At 41.5% G+C, this 18,434-nt stretch overlaps 1 protein-coding gene across 6 annotated transcripts in view; it reads left to right on the forward strand.

The window, feature by feature from the left end:
- Positions 1 to 18,434, forward strand: part of ARMH3 (armadillo like helical domain containing 3) — a 138,893-nt gene that overhangs the window by 28,617 nt on the left and 91,842 nt on the right. For all 6 annotated transcript variants that reach the window (XM_067300145.1, XM_067300151.1, XM_067300150.1 and 3 more), the window contains 8 exons: positions 1,452 to 1,512; positions 2,582 to 2,628; positions 3,312 to 3,387; positions 6,067 to 6,160; positions 11,409 to 11,510; positions 15,505 to 15,563; positions 16,952 to 17,017; positions 18,111 to 18,180. In XM_067300145.1, coding sequence (XP_067156246.1) covers positions 1,452 to 1,512; positions 2,582 to 2,628; positions 3,312 to 3,387; positions 6,067 to 6,160; positions 11,409 to 11,510; positions 15,505 to 15,563; positions 16,952 to 17,017; positions 18,111 to 18,180 — 575 coding nt within the window. The remainder of the gene's footprint in view (positions 1 to 1,451; positions 1,513 to 2,581; positions 2,629 to 3,311; positions 3,388 to 6,066; positions 6,161 to 11,408; positions 11,511 to 15,504; positions 15,564 to 16,951; positions 17,018 to 18,110; positions 18,181 to 18,434) is intronic.

Here is an 18,434-nt window from a genome sequence, read left to right on the forward strand (position 1 = left end):
CAGGAGGAATAACATGTTTTCAGCCCCTGTTTACGTGTTTGTAAATTTTTCTGAAGTGCTTTCTTCTCAGGAAAACTTGTATCTTTTGTGCAGTTATTTATTAAACAGTTTTGCTTGGGTGACCCAACAGTTTTTTTTCAGGCAGGAGGATTTTCAAAGTGTCCAGAAAAATGTTTTAATTCCTTTTGAATGTCTGCTATTATTGTAGTGCTTGCAAGATGATGCAAGCCTGCAAATCACATAAATATATTTAACATATTAGAGTCAAACAAGAAAACCTCCACCCACCCAACTTCCTTCATTTCTGACAAAAGTTGTCTCAGGCTACGGCCTGTTATGCCTGACTTTTTTTTTCTTCTTTCCTTTAATCTTCCCCAAAACTTTTGAGTTGTTATCTTGTGTGTTACATTATGTCTAATCAGATCGTTAAATCTGTGGGGAAAGCCCATTGCTTTTCTGGGAGATTCCTCATACACCTTTGACTGTTCTGAATTAGTTACTGACAGACAAGCAGTTGACTAAGCATTTCTTCTGTTGTATGTTGGGCAGCAAACAGCCTTTTTCTTAATGGAAAGCTCAAAACTGAGTTTTGTAATCTGGCAGAAGTTATTCCCATACCAAAGATGGAATAAATGATTATGTGAACTTTGCTAGTCTATTTCAATGCCAAATAAAGTAAATTAGCTTAAATCTGAGGTAGCTAACCTTTTTTGACTTCACTTATTCCAGTCCCAATCAAGGGTCTCATGATGTAGACACTACTGTCATGTTTCTGGACCAGCTCTACATGCATAATAGGTGTGATGCTTGCTCATGTTGTCATGCTTGCTAAGCCTGCTCAAAAACATCCTTGTGTGTTCCAGATTTGTCCTGGAAGGCAGGCAGGCAGGAACAGGCTCCTGTCAGCAGAGCAGTTCATAGAGCCAGCTTCTAGCCTGCCTTTCTCTAGGTAGGGGAGCTCAGGATCAGGCAGGAACTGGGCCGTGAGACAGTGTAATGGTGTTCATGGGTTCTAGTGGCCTGCTGGCCGTAGGATGGGCAACTGTGGTTTAGCCTGTAGCTGATGATGATTGAAGTGAAACTGTTCTGTTACCATATGTTTTTGTTTGATATGGACTGTGTGTGTTCATGGGGTCAATTACTTTGTTGCCACTGCTGGACAAAAAATTCCTAAGTCACTTAATCCCCTCTCCTTTAATTTTAGCTGAGACATTGTTCAGAGTTGCCTCTTCCAGCATCCCCACTTCAACTCTACATGGTTTACATGTATTTAACACCCTTTACATCTCTCTTTGCAAGGTCTTGGAAAGGGGAATGTGAATGTTGGAGCTCTTTCCAGCCTGTATCCTAATCAGGCAAGGCTGTCCTATGGGGATTTGGATAAAATAATCCTAGTTCTATTTCTAACCTGGAACCTCATCCTTCTTTTGCTTTTTTTCTCTTTTGTTCAGGCAGTACAAAGATAAGGAAGAGGAGCACCAGAGTGGCTTCTTCTCAGCCCTAACCAATATGGTAAGCAAGAAAGGAGTATTTTTCTATTCTTAAAGTAGGGGCCTCATGGAAGTTCATCGGGGGGTGAGAATTTCCAAAAGCTCTGTGGGTTCAGGATGTTGTTCTGGAGGAGGACATGCATTGATCCACACCAAAAACAAATGAAATAGCTATATTCTGAGGAGCATATTGCTGTCTGTCTGGGAAAGCCCTTTCAAAAGGATGAAATCTCTATTCTGGGGTTGATAATGAAATTCTGTTTTCCTCCATCTTCTTCACTGAAGTTGACTTTATTTTTAGATATTTGTTGGACGCTTTAAACAGCTACTTATTTTTAAGAACATGTTGCTGGTCTGCTGATGTAGACTAAAACAGAGAAGGTGCTACAGCACAAGGTGCCCCAGACATATTCAAAGCCTAGTCTGTGGCTAGCTTTAGAGATCTGTTTCTATATTGTCTTGTTCCTCAAGCTTGGGTGCACTGTAGCTTTGAAGTATGCTTGGCTTCTGCAACAGGCAGTCTCTGCTTTTTCAGAGAGGGTCCCTAGTAAATCCCATAAGGCAATTGGGAATTTGTCTCATCTCAATGTAGAGAGGATCCAGTGTCTCCATTGTTCAGACTGCTTTGCTGTGTTGTATATAAATTGCAGCCTGAGATTTAGTTGACACTAGGAAAACTTCCTGTAAGTAAGGGCAGTTCAGTGTTGACAGCCATCAGTCAGGAGTGACATGGATAAAACTGCTCTTGCCTGGGGACAAGCAGATGGGAAATGATCTCTACTGGTTCTCAAAATCATAGGCTAATCCAGATTGGGAATCAGATTTCAGTCCTGTTTTCTATGATTTGACACATGACGCGTTGATCAATGACAGCAGTGTGAAAGAAAATGTGTTTATAGATGGTCATCCCACTCAGTCTGTAGACTTTTCCTGTCTGTATTTTACTGGTCTTAGAAAGTAAGTTGCATGTGTGCCTTGGAAAGTTGCATGCTCTCCCAGAGCACTTCAGACTTAGTTATACCCATGCCTTCTCTTTACTGGCCTAAGAGTGTTCATAAATTCTTCTTATGCAATACTCTTTCTTTCCATAGGTGGGCAGCATGTTCATAGCAGATGCTGATGAGAAGATATCAGTCCAGTAAGTGCACAGATGTTAGCCGCACGATGAATGGCAACTTACCACACTGGTAAACATGATCTGCTCCATCACAGAGATGTTTTAATGTAGCAAAACAAACTAAGGAGGCATCAGTTCTGGCCTTGTAACTAAAACGGTACCACACCTCTGCAAATAATGTGTGTGTTAAGTGAGAAGGATGAAGCAGGAGGAACCGCAGCTGAATTGTTTGCAGTGAAGTGTATAAAATTGTGGTTTCTATGAGGCATTTTTAATGTATGATAGGGATGTTGGAGGTGGCAGGTGGGAAGCAATGGTTCATACCCTTTTGTCCCCAAGAATGTGTTTTTTAAATTAAGAGGGCAAGTGATAAATATGACTGTTTGGGCTGTCTGTAAGAACCTCTGCCCTCAGAAAGTAAGGGCTTTAAAGAGAAAACACTGCCTGAGATTGAGGAATCAGGGAGACCTTCAGCAGGAGGGGAACAAAGACTATAGTCAAGCTCTAGAAACTGTTATTTTTTGGACTGCTAAGTACTATTAATAATGAAAAAACAAAAAATCTGGATTGCAGAGGCAGAGTTTTATATACTCAAAAGTCTGTCTGCTCAGATGGGTCATGCTTCTCTGAAAAGTTTTGCACTCGGATTCTCATCTATCAGTAGCCCATAACTAACTATGCTTTTGTCTGTATCCCTTTCACAGAACGAATGAAGCAATCCTTCTGGCCCTCTATGAAGCTGTTCACTTAAACAGAAACTTCATCACAGTTTTGGCACAGGTGAATTTCAGTGCAGTGTTTGCACTTTTCTTCGTAGTGGATGTCTTCAAGATCAAAAATCAGAAACAGAAGTGGTGAAAAGATATCATTTCACTTCCTTTTTCCCTGGGTACTTGTCGTAGATGTAAATGGGCATAAAAGATCAAAAGCAGCCAGGGCCTGGATTTATTATGCACTAAGAAATGCTTTCTGCATTGCCAGAAAAAAATTGTATTTTTGAGGGTGCAGCTCATGTTAGAGTCATTTTTCCCACTGTATGGGAAGGGCTGCATGGAGTTCCTTCTGTGCCCTACTAATATTGCCTTTAGGTAGGTTGGAGTGGATTGGAGTGGAGAAGGGTAAGATTGCTGCAGCTATCAGAGCAATTCATGCCCATGATAAGTTAGGGCTTAGGGAAAAAAGCTGATCGGGCTCCAAGCTGGATGTATTGTCCTGTCTGGAAGCACATAGTTTGCATACTGTTGTTTGTTTGGGTATCCTTGGCTTAGGGACTAATTGACACATGAGGGTGGTTGTTCCAAATAGTATTTAGTATCCAGACTTCCTTGGAAAGTCTAACTGCTCTCGCCTGGGAGACTATCTGCTGCCAGAACAGAGCACTCCTGCTTGTGCTGTTTGTAGTGAGGAAAGAAAGAGCAGTGACAGTGTTCTGAGAAGCAGTGACTGCTCCATACATCTGATCACAAAGCTCTGAATGCTTCTCTGGACACTGCATGAGTTTTCAAAGTTGGTGATTGCTGGGAGACAGATAATAATGAGTGTCTGATCTGGTGGTTGCACTGTGGCTGCTTGAAGGGGTAGCTGGATGGGTTTAGGAAAACATTCAGGCTGTTAATTTTGGTTTACAAGTACTGCTGGTAGTCTGTGAGAAAAATGATATCAAAACAGTTATCACCTTTCCCCAGTGACTTCAGCTCCTCAGAATGGAGCCATACATAATTGCTTAGACACTTGGCATGACTGAGGGAGTAGAGGTCTTTGGGGAAGGCAGAAAGAACTACTGAAAGCAGTAGTGATGGGGGAAGTCTAGGCGGATCTTCTGCTGCTGAAGAAAGTTTCTATTCCATGGATGGTTAGTTTGCTCAAGTTGTCTGCATCCCATTTGTCCAGATTATTAATTCCTAACACTTATGAGAGATTTCTGCTCTTTCAGTTCTGTCTAATACCAAGTCAGGCCTTCACGTGGTCAAGATCTCCCTGAGGAAGGAGAGGGGGATAGGAAATAAGCAGCTGGAGTAAGGCCTCTTAAAATAATGGTAAAAGGATGAAACAGGTGTTGTTTGTGAAGGTGATAGCTGAAGTCGTCACCATTCAGTGGGCTTAACTGAAGTGGCAGGTCTGATGAAGGATTACACATAATCTACCCAGGAACATCACTTGAGAGGGCAAGGTAGGTCATGCTGTCCTTCAAGAAAACCTCATAAAAGCTGAGAAGTGCTCATGTCTACATTTGTGTCCATTGCTGGATGAGGGACTGTGTGAATGTCTGCCTGCTGGTCTGTGGGCAAATAGGAAGAAGAGGGATACCATTGCACTGATGCCTCAAGTGTTAAGGTTTGTGTATACTTACCAGCTTGTTGGTCCACAATTTTTGCTGCTAGGTGGCACTGTTCTCTCTCACCTGACGGCTAATGTTTGAGGAAGAGAAAGGTAAACACCTTAGTAAAACCTATGGAAGTGAACCTCTTTGTATGTAAGATTTTCAATGGAAAACCATGTTTCAAAGTTGTTACCTCTACTGATTTAAAATTGTCTTCGAATTGTAGTGTGTGTGTCTTTGCTTCCCATAAAATATATGCATTTATAGTTGTTCATAAAACGAACAAAGATTCAAAGATAATGTGGAGGGTATCTGCTCGTGCTCTAGAAAATCCCTTGGAACTAACATAAAATCAGCAGTTCTACATCCCTTTCTTTTATTTTGAAGTTGTGATAATATATTAAGGCACTTTGAGGATGATACATTTATGTAAAACTTGCCCTATGAAATGGACACTCTGCTTGACAGCCAAACTTAAAATAGCATGGCAGATTGCCTACAGTCTCACCAGTCTGGATAGATCCGGAAGCTTACAAAGAGTAAAGTCAAAGCAGTAATTAGGCAGGCAACTATTAGCAAAGATGAAATGGGAAGAGCAACCAACTGATGGAAGCAGAGAGGATCGATAATGATAGTGTTATTTATGTTATGCACTCTTTTCCTGCGGTGCCTGGGCTTTACAGCAAGGCAGGGAAGTAATAAATTGCCATCATCTTTAAATATGAGCAGGTGGAGGGCGAGGAGAGGAAGGAGGATCTGCTTTTAAAAAGAGAAATAAAAGGATCATAGAGGAAGACTTTAAATGCACACCCTTGGGTTGTTGTGCAGGAACCAAAAGCTATAAGCAGTGTAGGTTTCTGCATGTCTTCTACTCTAGACTGGAGAAGGGCGTGATAGCTTTCTACTGGGGACAGACACCACTTTATATGTTTTGATGGGTAAGGAAATTGATGTACAGTTTAATTGTAGGTGTCCAAGGTCAGGAAGCATAGCCTTCCTTTTTGGAAGAGTTTGAAGTTTCTTGATTTCATTAGTCACATCTATTGTGTGAGAGTCTGCTACAGTACAAGTAGTGATCCGTATGGCTAGTGCAGAGAAAAGCTATTGACCTGTGTACGGGCATTTGTGTTTTCTGCTAGAGCCATCCTGAAATGGGGCTGATGACAACACCAACAAGCCCAGTTCCAACAACACCTGTCACTCCACTTGGAACCACCCCGCCTTCCTCAGATGGTGAGAAATGTAATGTTCTCCTGGGGGCAAACATTTAAAAGTAACTATAACTAGCCAAGCACTTTCTCAAGGTGGCAACTAAAGCAGTCCCTCTGGAGCAGATGTAACCTGGTTTTCTCTTCCTGGAGAGACTGCCTTATTAAACATGAACAAAAGGTATTCCTTTACTCTTTAGCTGTTTAAAAGATGAATTGTGTAGTTCCTCTTTTCCGTGGTATATTGGTCAATGAAATTACGCTGATGTTCCTTCTGAAAACAGTACTGTCCCAGTGTCTGTATGAAGATGCACTGAGCCTGTTAGTGTTTAATGTAGGCTTTTACTTAGGAATTTTTCTAGTATCAGTTGTCTTGTTCTTTGCCTGGGAATACATGTTGCTGGAACAGATATAGAGAATCAAAGTGGATTCGTGCTTGTCATTAATGCACTTGTCTCTAGCTTTGAATTAATTGGGATTTAAATCTAATCTGGGGGTTGAGGGATTCCTCCCTCTCTCTGCCTCCTTCTCTGGCAGGCTTTGTAAATGGCTGCTTGCACTGAGATCTTTCTTCTAAATGAGATATGCTAAGTGTCCACATAAATACATATTGAGGTCATCTAAAATAAAGCCCTGCTTTTTAAGGTAGGGTAGGTATAGCCCAAATTAAGAGAAGAAATCAAACGGTTGTTGTCGTGTACTTCAGTGACATCATCTAGATCTGGAGAAAGTGTTTAGCAAAAGAATGGAGTCGGACTGAATAGAGCAGAGTTTGGAAATATTTCTGGGGAAAAGCAGCCTGGGTTACCCAGTAGTATCTGATATTCAGGTCATTGGATATCCTACTTAAAAATGATCCTCCTTGTAGATGAATTCTATCTGGTTACCATGGATATCAAAAGCTTCAGTTAACCCCCCCCCCCCATGTCTCAACTCTCCCTGTGTATATTCCGTAAAATGTACAGGGATGGGCATTCTGTGGGCTTCTGTTCAAAGCGTTCATTGCAAATGTATCCACCCACACACTTTATTATACAACTGACAGAATTTGTGTTACTTGCATCGACAGCTTGTGCGCGCGCTCTCGCTCACACATGCATGCGCTCTCTCCCTTTGTCTCTTTTTTTTAATTTATCAAAAAACAAAAGCAAAACAAAAGCCATTCTGCTTTCAGCAGAGGCAGGGATCTTGAAGCTTTGCTTGAGGCATCTTGCTGCTTGTAAGGCTATTAAGTTTAAGGAGGGGAGCTGATCCTAATGTGTAGCAATTACACTGGGAAGCATTCTTTATTTCTACTTGCTATTACCTTGCTGATCCCTCCTCTCTGATTTTTTTTCCAAGGACCTCGGCTTGGTTTAATTTGAGTGGTGCTTCTTCAGTACTGCTGTTATTTTAAACGTACGTCAGAATCTTCCTCATTCTCTAAGGTCTTGCAACTCAGCTGTAAAATTTGCCTATGGCTGAGAATTAGCAAGAAGCATTTCAGCTTTGGAATGAAAAGATTGCTTTCTTTTCATGCATTTTAAAAAAATTGTAGCTGAGCTATTTTCAAGTTACAGGAACATGTAGAAATCCATCTATGGGTTTCAGGCACTCTTTTTATGCTGATTGTGTTTAAAAATGTGTTCATGTTCTGGTTTGAAACTGGCTGGTAGCCTATGATGTGAATTAAGGCCTTTTCAAGTTTCAAAATGTCTGTATTAAAAAATAAGATCTGTAGCATGAACCAGGATAAGCAGTGATGTGTTATTCAGAGTGACTTAAAAAAAAAATTTTTTTTAAATAAGACTTTTGCTGGAAACTGTTGATCCATATTATGTAAATTGAGTATGTCTGTCATCGTAGTATCTAAATGTCAGTTTGCTTACTGTTGTTAAATATTCATTCAGCGCGTTCATTGTAACAGCTCCAGAAGGACTCACTAGGGATATAAATACATCTTTTCAGACCTTTAGCTAAATCTTTGAGCTATTCATAATATTGGGGGGTGAAGAAGCTTCTAGTATCATTGCACAGACTTTGCCAACAGGCTGGGCATGTTAGCAACATGTCAGAAGCCCCAGAGCTTCAAGAGTGAATGGACTAAAACAGCTCACACTTGGGGATGTGCAGCCTTCAGAAACTAAAAGCTCCATCACTACTTTGATGCAATTCAAACAGTTATGTTACACTGATCTATTTGGCCTGTTGTTTCCAACGGCTACAGTTTTTGTGTTCAAGGTGATCATAAAATCCTGAGCTCCCTAAGAACCTCTGCCATCCTCTGGGCCTTTCTACCTGTCAGCCATAACCCTCCCCTTTCCTTAAAATTTACCCATACCAAAATATTGTGTGGTTTAAAACTTATTTTTAAGAAAAATAACAGAAGATAATAAACTAGCAGGAAGCTGGATTTCTGAATTGGGGCTGAAACTCTGCAATAGTCTCCTAGTGCGGAGTATTGAGTGCTGACTCTGTATGGAGTGAGTGCTGTGGTGCTAAGTCACAGGAGGTTAGAAGCAGCATGGCCCAGACCTGTGAGCAGTGCTCAGTTTTAAGATTCCTGGATTTTCCTGATGGTTCTTCTCCTTCATCCTTCTGCGCCTGTACTAGACCCAGTTCCAGAGGTAATACACCTTAGTTATCTCATTGCAGAGTTATGAGATTTAAAGCTTGAATGGTGAAAGGCATTCTGTTTGTTAAGGTGTATCACTTGCAAATTCTTCTCCAACCAAGATACAGTCGCATACAAGATCAATTCACTTCCCCTCCAGCCCCAAGCCTAACCATTCAAAATAATAATTTTCAATAATAATATTCAAAAGAATAATTCCTCATTTCTTCTTGCAAGGTCCAGTTTCATTGTAAATACCCTTTTGTTTCCTCAAGGTCTGTGTGAGGAAAAGTCTCGAGCATTCCTGAGGGTAAATGGAAAGGGGAATTCTCAACATGTGCCCTTATAGGGGTCTGCAGATCTGTCTCTGGTACAAAGGAAGCCCTATTTTAGGCGTCTCTTTACAGTTTGAGAAGAGAGAGATCCTTCAGGCAATCATCGTTCAAGTCACCTATGAAGTCACCACATGTGAAAACTTGAGTTTGCCAAGAGCTCCCAGGCAGCCAAGGAAGTGGTGTCACATTCATGGTAGGAGAAGAACACAGAACTGGAAAAGATCCCCTGACTGCTCAAATCTAGTGCTTGGTGCTTGCAGGCATGTTGTTGCAGAATCTCTTAAATTTATCAAGCTCCGTCTTAAGATTTGCTGGATTTGTCTCACAATAATTCCTACTGGGAGGTAGTTCCAGCATCTTGTTCCTCTGTTAGAAATGTTCAGCTTTTCAATGTGAAGTTCCTGGCATACAGTTTGTACCTGTTTATCATGATGCTAACCTTGTTTTGGAGCAGAAATAGCTCTTTTTCCTCTCTTGGGTTGCTCCTCTCTGTATTTTGCTCTCATAAGAAAGGCACTCTATTGCTCTGATCAACCTACTAGCCATTCTCCTCACCTGTTCCAGTATGAGGTCATTCTCTTTGAACATGGCATCACTGTAATTACAGACAGTATTCTAGATGAGGTCTCACCAGTACCCTGTGCAGGGCATTACTGTGTCCTGTCTCTGCCAGAATATGTTTCTTTGTATGTTGTAGGACCACATTTAGTCTTTTCAGTACTTTGTATTGGTAGCTCACAGTTGTCTTGTGATCTGATAGTTTACCAAGGTTTCAAACTGGTTCCTTTCTAGCTGATGAGCTCTCAGCTTGCAGTGGAACTAAGTCTCTGAGTACTTGACCATGCACTGTTGAATTTCATCCTGTTTGTTATCTGGTCCTTGGTTTTATCCAGTTCTTTGTGCGCAGCCTGATATTCCTCTGTGTTTACACATCTCAACTTTCTGCCATCAGCAGACTGATTATCAAACAACAAAAAAGAAAGCTGTTGCCTGAACTGACACGTAATTAACTCCAGTAGTAACTTCTTCTCAGACTAATAATTTCTCCAATTGTTTTTCCTTTGTCAGATCTTTGATGTACTTTAAGTTTCTCTATTGGTCCCTATCTATTGGCTTCACTCTTCATTTTTCATACAGAACTGCATCAAATGCTTTACTAAAGTCTTGCTTGACTAGATCCATCGTGGCTGTTTTTTGTTTTGTTTTTTTTGGTCTCTAATTAATCTTCTCAAAAGAGATACCAGATTTATCTGGCAGGCTCTATCTCTGGTAAATGCATGATGCATTTCTTCCCATTTGCTGGTTTTCCCTGTCAGTATTTCATGTAAAGTCTTGCTTACTGGAAAGGCTGAGAATGGTCCTTGTGGACAGCTGAGGCTCAATCATCAGTAGAGACAAGGCTGTTGCACGATAGAGATTTGACAGCTCCCAGCCTCAGTGCTTAAGAGGGTGTCTGTGGAGTGAGCAGGAGGGGCCTTGCACAATTAGCTGAGCAAATGAGATAGCTCCTTGTAAAGTCTAAGGAAGATGATGCCCGGTGTTAAGGTTTCAAAACTTTGGCTGGTGGTAGTGAGGAGTGTATCCTAAAGAAATGCCAGTCAGCTGCTGGCCTGCTGCACGAATGGAAAGTATACTTTTGCTCCCTGCTGTGATGTGATTTCACTAGCACAAGCCATTACTGCTTCTGCTTCTTGATCTATAAAGGTGCTGTTTCTAATTCTCTATTTTGGGAAACATGGGTGAGCTTTTAAAAAAAAATCTTTATATGATGATCTACAGCAAGCCACTTTGGTCATGCAATAATCATTACATTTCTGTCTTCTGTGCTGCTTCTGCAAGAGAGGCTAGTTGTTCTCTTACCTCTGACAGGGAGGAGGGGAATTGAAGTGTACCTTTCGGAACTGAAATTCCAGAATTACTGAAACTCTTCAGGATCTTTGCTGGAGGTGTTTCTTTCCACACTGAGAATGGTGTGCATATTGGCTGCATTGCTTACAGGGATTAGCTACGTGTTTGTGAGAATCTCTGGAGCTCCCTAGGTTGGGAATATTGATGGCTGCTAAAATAGCAGGCTGATCTCCTGGGGGATGGAGGGCAGGGAAAGAAGGCTATTCCTTTGCTAGGTACCCCAACATGTACTTGGAGCAGGAGAAATGGTCTTTGGGTAGAGTGATACCAATCTTTAAGACAAAATCTTTGCTGGGTGGTCATGAAGGAGGAGGAGCTCACGTGACCCTACAGAGAAGTTAATTCTAGCCCACCTCTGTGAACCTGTGACTTAATTCTTTGTATAGTTATCTCTTGTATATGTGGAGGGTAAACATGTCTTATCTGCTTTGTTCCAGTTATAAGCTCTGCAGAGCTGCCTTTGGATGCTGATGTACAAACCAGCAACCTGCTGATAACCTTCTTGAAGTACAGCTCAATTGTGATGCAGGACACAAAAGGTAACTAAATTCTGTCGATGCATCTGTGGACACGGCAAGCAGTGCTTCCTGAAGTTGGGGGAGCATAGGAACACATCTAGTGACTCCGGAAATAAAACGAACTGGAGTCCCTTTCAGAGGGCTGAAGGTTCCAACTTTTGAGAAAATGAAATGTTTTCTCATTGTCAAATAACAATTATATGGGACTGGGGGAGACCTAATGCTGGCAGGAAAGAAAATCAAGTATGGAAAGAATGTAGTAACAATAGTACGTAATAACCAAGGGAGCCTTAGCCTGTCCTTATGCAGGCCCTGTGAGCATATCTGATTCCAACTTCTCTGTCAGAGGGTGAAACTTAAGTACCAGAGAACTATATTTTTAAGAACACTTAAAGGCTGGCATAGGAGGCAGAGCTCAGCATAGGAGGAAATTTTTCCTTTGCCCTTCAGTAGTTGCTGGTTAAACAAGCATCTCTTTAATAAAGATGGTGGCTGTGATTTGCATTGTATTGGCAGCAATTTGCTTGATGAATTGTTACCACACTGTGCTTTGTGTTTCTCCCAGTGGCTTTGGGGGAGGAGGGCTGTTATTTGTTTTCAGCTTACTGGAGTTGAAGCTTGATGACGTATTGCTTCATCATTTGCTCAAGGTATCCAGGTGTGCTGTTTTGCCCAGTGGTTGTATGTGCAGGACCACAGTGTGAAAATAAGTGATCCTTGTGCCATACTTCAGCCCATTACCAACTTATGCCGTTGTAAGTTAATGTAAACAACAGAACAGAAAAAGGCAGATAGCAGGAGAGCTATGATACACCATTTGTTGAACTTTATGAATACTTGGCATTACATAACACAGCAGGCAGAAGAGTTTCCTTTTACCTGTGAGTTTGCAGTGAAATTGCACCTGACCGTCTTATTCTTGTCCAGTATGCAAACTAGTTGGGAGGAAAAAGTGAATAGTTGAAGTTAGGACTAAAAGGAACTTCATGAAAATATCTAGTCCATCCCTCAAATTCAAGGCAGAATGAAGTCTACATGTATCTTTTCCCAGAGATGTTGTTAACAGGTTGAATAAAACTCTGATAGTGGAGCATCATTTTTAGACCATCTCTTCCAGGGTTTAACTACCCTTATCTTGAGAGTTTCATATGCACCCTAAACTTTTTTGCTGTGATTTAAATTAATTGCTATTTATCTTCTCCAGGATAGATGTGGAGAACAGAATATTTCCTTCTTCTTTGTGACAGCCTTTATGTATTTGAAGTCTGCTTTCATGTTTCCTCTTGCCTTTGTCTTTAAGCTCAAAATCTCAATCTTTGCTCAGTCATTTCTTACAGATCTGTGCATGTGAGGAGGGCTTACCAGCTCTCTAATTATTCCCATTTGCTTTTCTCAGGGTCTCTCTTCTGACTCAAGTCTCTCAAAGGGTTCAATTTTATTTTTTTAATTTAACTCCTGCACTTATTAGACACTGTAACATGGAAAGTATGCGTAGTGCCTCAGAAACTGCCAAACCGGATCAGTTTCAGGTGGAATAAAATCCAGTAGAGAGGATTCCTACCCCAGAAAGCCAGCTAGTGATGAGTTTATTCTGGAATGAGGCAGGAGTTGGTGCTTCTTTCTTTTTCTTGATTCTAGTTTGTATAGGATTTGAAACTTATGTAGCTGATGCACCTTCTAATCTCCTTGCCTCCATGTGGCAATGAGTTCCACAGATCAATCACTTAAAAAGTGTACTGAACACTTTATTTTAATGCCTTCCAAATTGTTGCCTATTAATTTTAGTGGGTGTATTAATTTGTTTATATTTTGATGATAGATAGGGACCCTGTCTAATATTTTTTCTTCTTGTGTAAGAGAAAGCAAATGACACAAATACAGCAGTAAGGGAAGGAGAATGAATAGCTTGAACTTCCCACCTGTCTCAAGACCTAAGGAGTAGCACTTAGAGGGGGGACTGGTTTGCTGCACATCCAGGACTAGTCAGTTGTTTCAGTCGTGTCCCAGAGAGTGTAATTTAATAGACTGTATTCTATAGATCCTCCTCCTTAATTTCTCTTGTGCCAGTCAGAGGGAGCTGCCTTGGGAGGAAAATAAAAATCTTGGCCTCATTTTCCCCGTCTATAAAATAGGGTTCATACTGATATGCCTCCCCACAGGAGATGGTCTGCTTTGCCCTTAATGAAGGATGCTCTGGAAGTACAGAGTGGCTGTGCAAGTACCAGCCTGCGTTGCCTGTAACTCTGCTGAAAATGGCGTGTTGTTCACCACACGTATTCGCTGAAGGCAGAGTATTTAGTGTGGAACAGGAGCCTTTACAGCACGATCCCCAGAGAGAAGTGGTAGCAGCACCTAAAATATATACAGGGAGGCCTTACAATAGGAAGATAACAAGACTCCAGTGTATCAGAGTTCTCTGAGGCCATTTTCTCCTCCTTTGCTGGAGTAGAAAACTTTTCCTTTAAAAACATTTTATCTGAGGTAAGGAGACATAGGAGAGATTTAACTCTTCCCTTCCAAAACTGCTTTTTCTTACTCCGTATAGCAAGATGAAATCTGCACACTTCAGGATACGTATTGTTAGTAAATCTCTGTCCCTCAGCACCTTAGAATAGAAAACGAAAGAGGCATCAAACTAGACAGAACTGCTAGCTAAGCCCATTCTATCTATTTTATGCATTATTTTATGCACACTAACTAGAAAAGTGTTTGTAAAGGTGACCTGCAAAGATGTAAGAAGTTTGGCTGATGCTGTTTTTTACTTTATATGAAAGTTTTTCTTTTTCAGGTTTTCCTCTCCTCCAAGTTTGACTCTTAAGCCAGATGTCTGGGATGTCATGTCTAGTCTTCACAGGTTTGGAGAGGTGGCTGAAGGTCTCAGGAATGTGCAGTTTAGAGCTTTCTCAAAATTTAGTTGCTTTTAGAACAGATATCCCTAAACGAAGGTCATTTCCTCCCACCTAATGTGAGGGTGTAGAGAAGTCAGAGCCAGACTCTTCTGACATTCACAGTAAATGAATGAGAGAGACAGCAGACAAGTTGCACCAAGGGAAATTCCAATTAGATATAAGGAAAAGAATTCTCACATTGAGGATGGTCAGACAGTGGAACAGAAACCCACTGATATTGTGGAATCTCCATCTCTGGAGATGCTAAAAACTTGACTGGACAAGTCATGGCCCTGCTTTTAGCCAGGGTGTGGACCAGAGGTCTTCCCATCCTAAGTTATGCTATTACTTTATGTATCTCAATTATTTAGTTGTCAGGATAAAATACAGAGCAAAGAGAGTTTTAAACAATCAAAAAAAAATTGCATTTTTCTTCCTCGGTCCCTTTCTTTGTGAAACTTTCAGCCCTTCCTTCAGGGCAAAAGCTGCTTGAAGTTGTTAAGATGAATAATAAATTGTGGAACATGATCAAGGTTAACTTCTTTAACTTAAAGTGCTAAGTCTTTGCAGACTTCATTCATGAAGGAAGCAGACAAACTGAGCAAACTAGGTTTTCTCTCTCTTGGTAGTCTCTGGGATTATAACTCAGGACTCTGACTCCCAGTGTTATGCTTGTTCTGTTACACTGTGCTGTGCCTCTACCAAAGCTTTGCTGCATGTTTCATAACTTACAGCAAGGGTGGTCTTTCTCTCTGAGACAAGATTGAAAGAAAGAGGGGAAAAATGTGTCTCAGCTGTGATAGAAAGGCAGGGACTGACCCCATTATTTAGAATACCTGCAAAGTAAAACAAAGTGAGAAAAGCCCCATTGACAGTCACAGTGCTGACAAAGAGGTTCAAATCAGAAACTTTGCTATTGGCAGAGACTTGTAAAAAAAATTTGGATTTAGTGGTCGGGCTGGAGGGCAAGTGCTTTACGGTTATAGTTAGATATATATCATGGAGGAAGCAGGTGCATGAAGAATCTCTAAACTGCAGCAGCAGGAGCAAGGCCCACAGCCTCTCTGACTCTTCAGCATTGCTCAGCTCATGTGGCTCATGCAGAACTTGTTTTTGCTTCTTTGCAGATGAGCACCGGCTGCACAGTGGCAAGCTGTGTCTGATTATCCTGACATGCATAGCAGAGGTAGGTTTCCGGTGTGGCACTTTAGCAGGTGGTCTCTCTACAGGGCCCTATTTGCTTGCCTGTCCCCTGCTTCCTGTTGACTAGGAGCTGAAGACCTACAGTGGTAATGAGTAATGAGGGACTGAGGCAATTACATTTTGCTGATGCGATGCTGTTAAAAATGAATTCAAACTTGAAAACTGAAGATCATCTTATTTGGTTTAGCCAGCTCATGGGGACAAAGAGAGAGAAAACAGTTAAGAGCTGTTGAAAGACCTTGTGATGTTATAAGCTTTTAGATGAATAATTGTGCTAATGGCTTTCAACTCTGTGCTGTTCACAGCAATCATGGGCAGTGCCATATCCCATCTGTCCAAGAAGGACATGTGTCTGAAATAAAGGTGTTTGACAGGTTGGTCCCTGCAAGCAAGAGTAGCAAATCTGATGGTGGGGAGGGAAATTGGTATCACAGGGCTATGTCATTAGCCCTGGCTGGAAGTGGTCCTGTCTCATATGTCTTCCTCACATGTCTCATGGGAAGTGCATACGATGACTTGACTGATGTCCTGAATGGTGATTGAGCCTGTGTGATGTTCATGTTTTGCTTACTTGCAAGTAAAAATCTTTGATTCTTGATAAAGAATAAAAAGCAGTGAAGTTGATAGCCGCTGTAAGGATTCTGAAGTAATGTTTTTTTTCAGAGTGCAGTCTGAAAGCTAATCATCTTTGTTTCAAATTATTAATAATTACATGGTTTTGGCACCTGAGTACTCCAGGCAGATGTGCAGATAATGGAAGAGAAGAAATACTGCTTCTACATAGCAAGGGTGTGGTTTGGCTCTGGTATTAAAGGGAGGAGGTATTTATTATCCAACCTGTCTGTGCATTACCCAGAGAAAAGTTTGATTTAGAGCTGCTCTTGGAATGAGATTTGCCTGATGGGTGGGATGACTGATTGACCTACTTGCTGCCTGTACTGCAGTAACTTCTGGCATGATGGGGTCCATCAAAATGCCGATATAAACCTTTCTCCTCACTTTGTCACAGAGATACCTGTGACACCTCATGCATTACGCAGCACTTGTTAAAATCTTGATGCTGTGGTATGTGCAGTCCAGAGTTTGGATGAGTAAAGAAGAGACATGGAAAATAAATTGCTATCAAAACAACCAGTATTGCAGACTTTAGTTAAAGTAGAGTTGGGGGCAGGAGGGGTTGATTTCCACCCCCCTACCCCCATTGGAGGTAGAGGTAGGGAACAGAGGAGATGACAGGTGGCTTTTTAACCTTATAGCTACTTATCATTGAGAGTTTTGCACTAAAACACTTGTGATGCAAGAGGCAAGTGGAAGGTGTTGGGCAGTTTGTTTGCTGTTTATCTCTTCTCACTTTCTTGCCCTTTCCAATAGGATCAGTACGCTAATGCTTTCTTGCATGATGACAACATGAATTTTCGAGTAAACCTACACAGGATGGTGAGTGTTTTCCCACAGATGCTTTGCTTTCTCTTCAGGATGAGAACACAGAGTATTTGAGTTCCTGTATGTTGAAAACTGTGCTACAGACTCCTAACCTAGATGGCTAAGGCAGGTAGGAAATCCAGTGAGAAAAGCAGTACTGGGGGAATGATCTTGAGATCATTCCCTGAATGTGTTACTCCTTCAAAGAGCTAGAATCCATGCTGGCTAATTCAGAGGTCTGTGTTAATGATGATCCTTGAGACAGATCTGGCCAGTGTAGCTAGGGAGCAGCTGTGTAATATGAAGTCTCTGAGGAAACTGGTGACAGAGAATGTTCTGCCCTAACCTTCAGCAAGCTTTAGCCCTCTTGTCATATATTAATAGCTGTCTGAGTTGCACTGAATGCTCTGATTCAGCTTATGCTTTCTCCTGGGTGGGTGATTCACCTTCAAGGAGGAAAGTATTTTTTCTAGTCTTTCCCTATTGGGTCTCCATGGAGGAAGTGTCCTTACCTGGCTCATGAAGCTCTATAGTTACAAGTGACTGAATGGTTATCCTGACTTGGTGTATTCTGCCTTGGTGGTACTGGCAAGTTCCACCTCATCCAACAGCGGAGCAATGCTTGGAATTGTAAAAAGTCCAGGACAGAATGAAACTTCTCATCTTAAAGTGAACATACAGTGAGGGTGGTAGTCCTTCCCGCTTAACAGCAAACTCACCATTCAAATAGCCTTTGGTCTGTTACAATCAAGACCGAAACCATTTAGTACTGCATCTGCTATTAAGAATGCAAATCAGACTACTGGATCAGGAGCAAATCAGTACATTAACCAAGGGTGAGGAATTGCTGTGTGACTTCCTGTCCTGTGATGTGACAGTGCCCTCCAGTTACGCAGAGTAACCCAAACCCAGCTGTCAGTGTGCTGAAAAGCAGGCACACTTGGCTCCAGCCACGGCCTTCAGGATTAATATAGGTGAGACGGCAACTGAGAAAAAGATAAAAGGAAAGTCTATGCTCATGGTGCTATTTGCATGAAGAATAGACATTAATACACAGCATGTCACTTCAGACTTCTCCTGTCTTCTTTTCATCTTTGTATGCTTGAAGCCAATGAGACACAGGAAGAAGGCAGCAGACAAGAACCTGCCCTGTCGCCCACTGGTGTGTGCAGTGCTAGGTGAGTGGTGTTGGTGCCTGTATGCTTGTGCTTCCCAAAGCATCTTTTGTTATGCAATAGGAATAGGTGATCTGTGTTATTAAGGGGAGGAGCAGATGGCCTTAAAAAGAGGGAGATTAAGTCCTAAGGAGGTTTCCAGCAGTGGACAGTCCTTCCTTATATCTGGCTGCCTTACAGAGAAATTAAATAGCAAGACTCCTGCTCCATTAAAAAGGAGTCCTGTATACATTTACAGGAAGTTTTGCAAAAGCCTG

The sequence above is a fragment of the Apteryx mantelli genome, chromosome 7 (genome assembly GCF_036417845.1).
Source record: "Apteryx mantelli isolate bAptMan1 chromosome 7, bAptMan1.hap1, whole genome shotgun sequence".
NCBI classification, from domain to species: Eukaryota; Metazoa; Chordata; class Aves; order Apterygiformes; family Apterygidae; genus Apteryx; species Apteryx mantelli.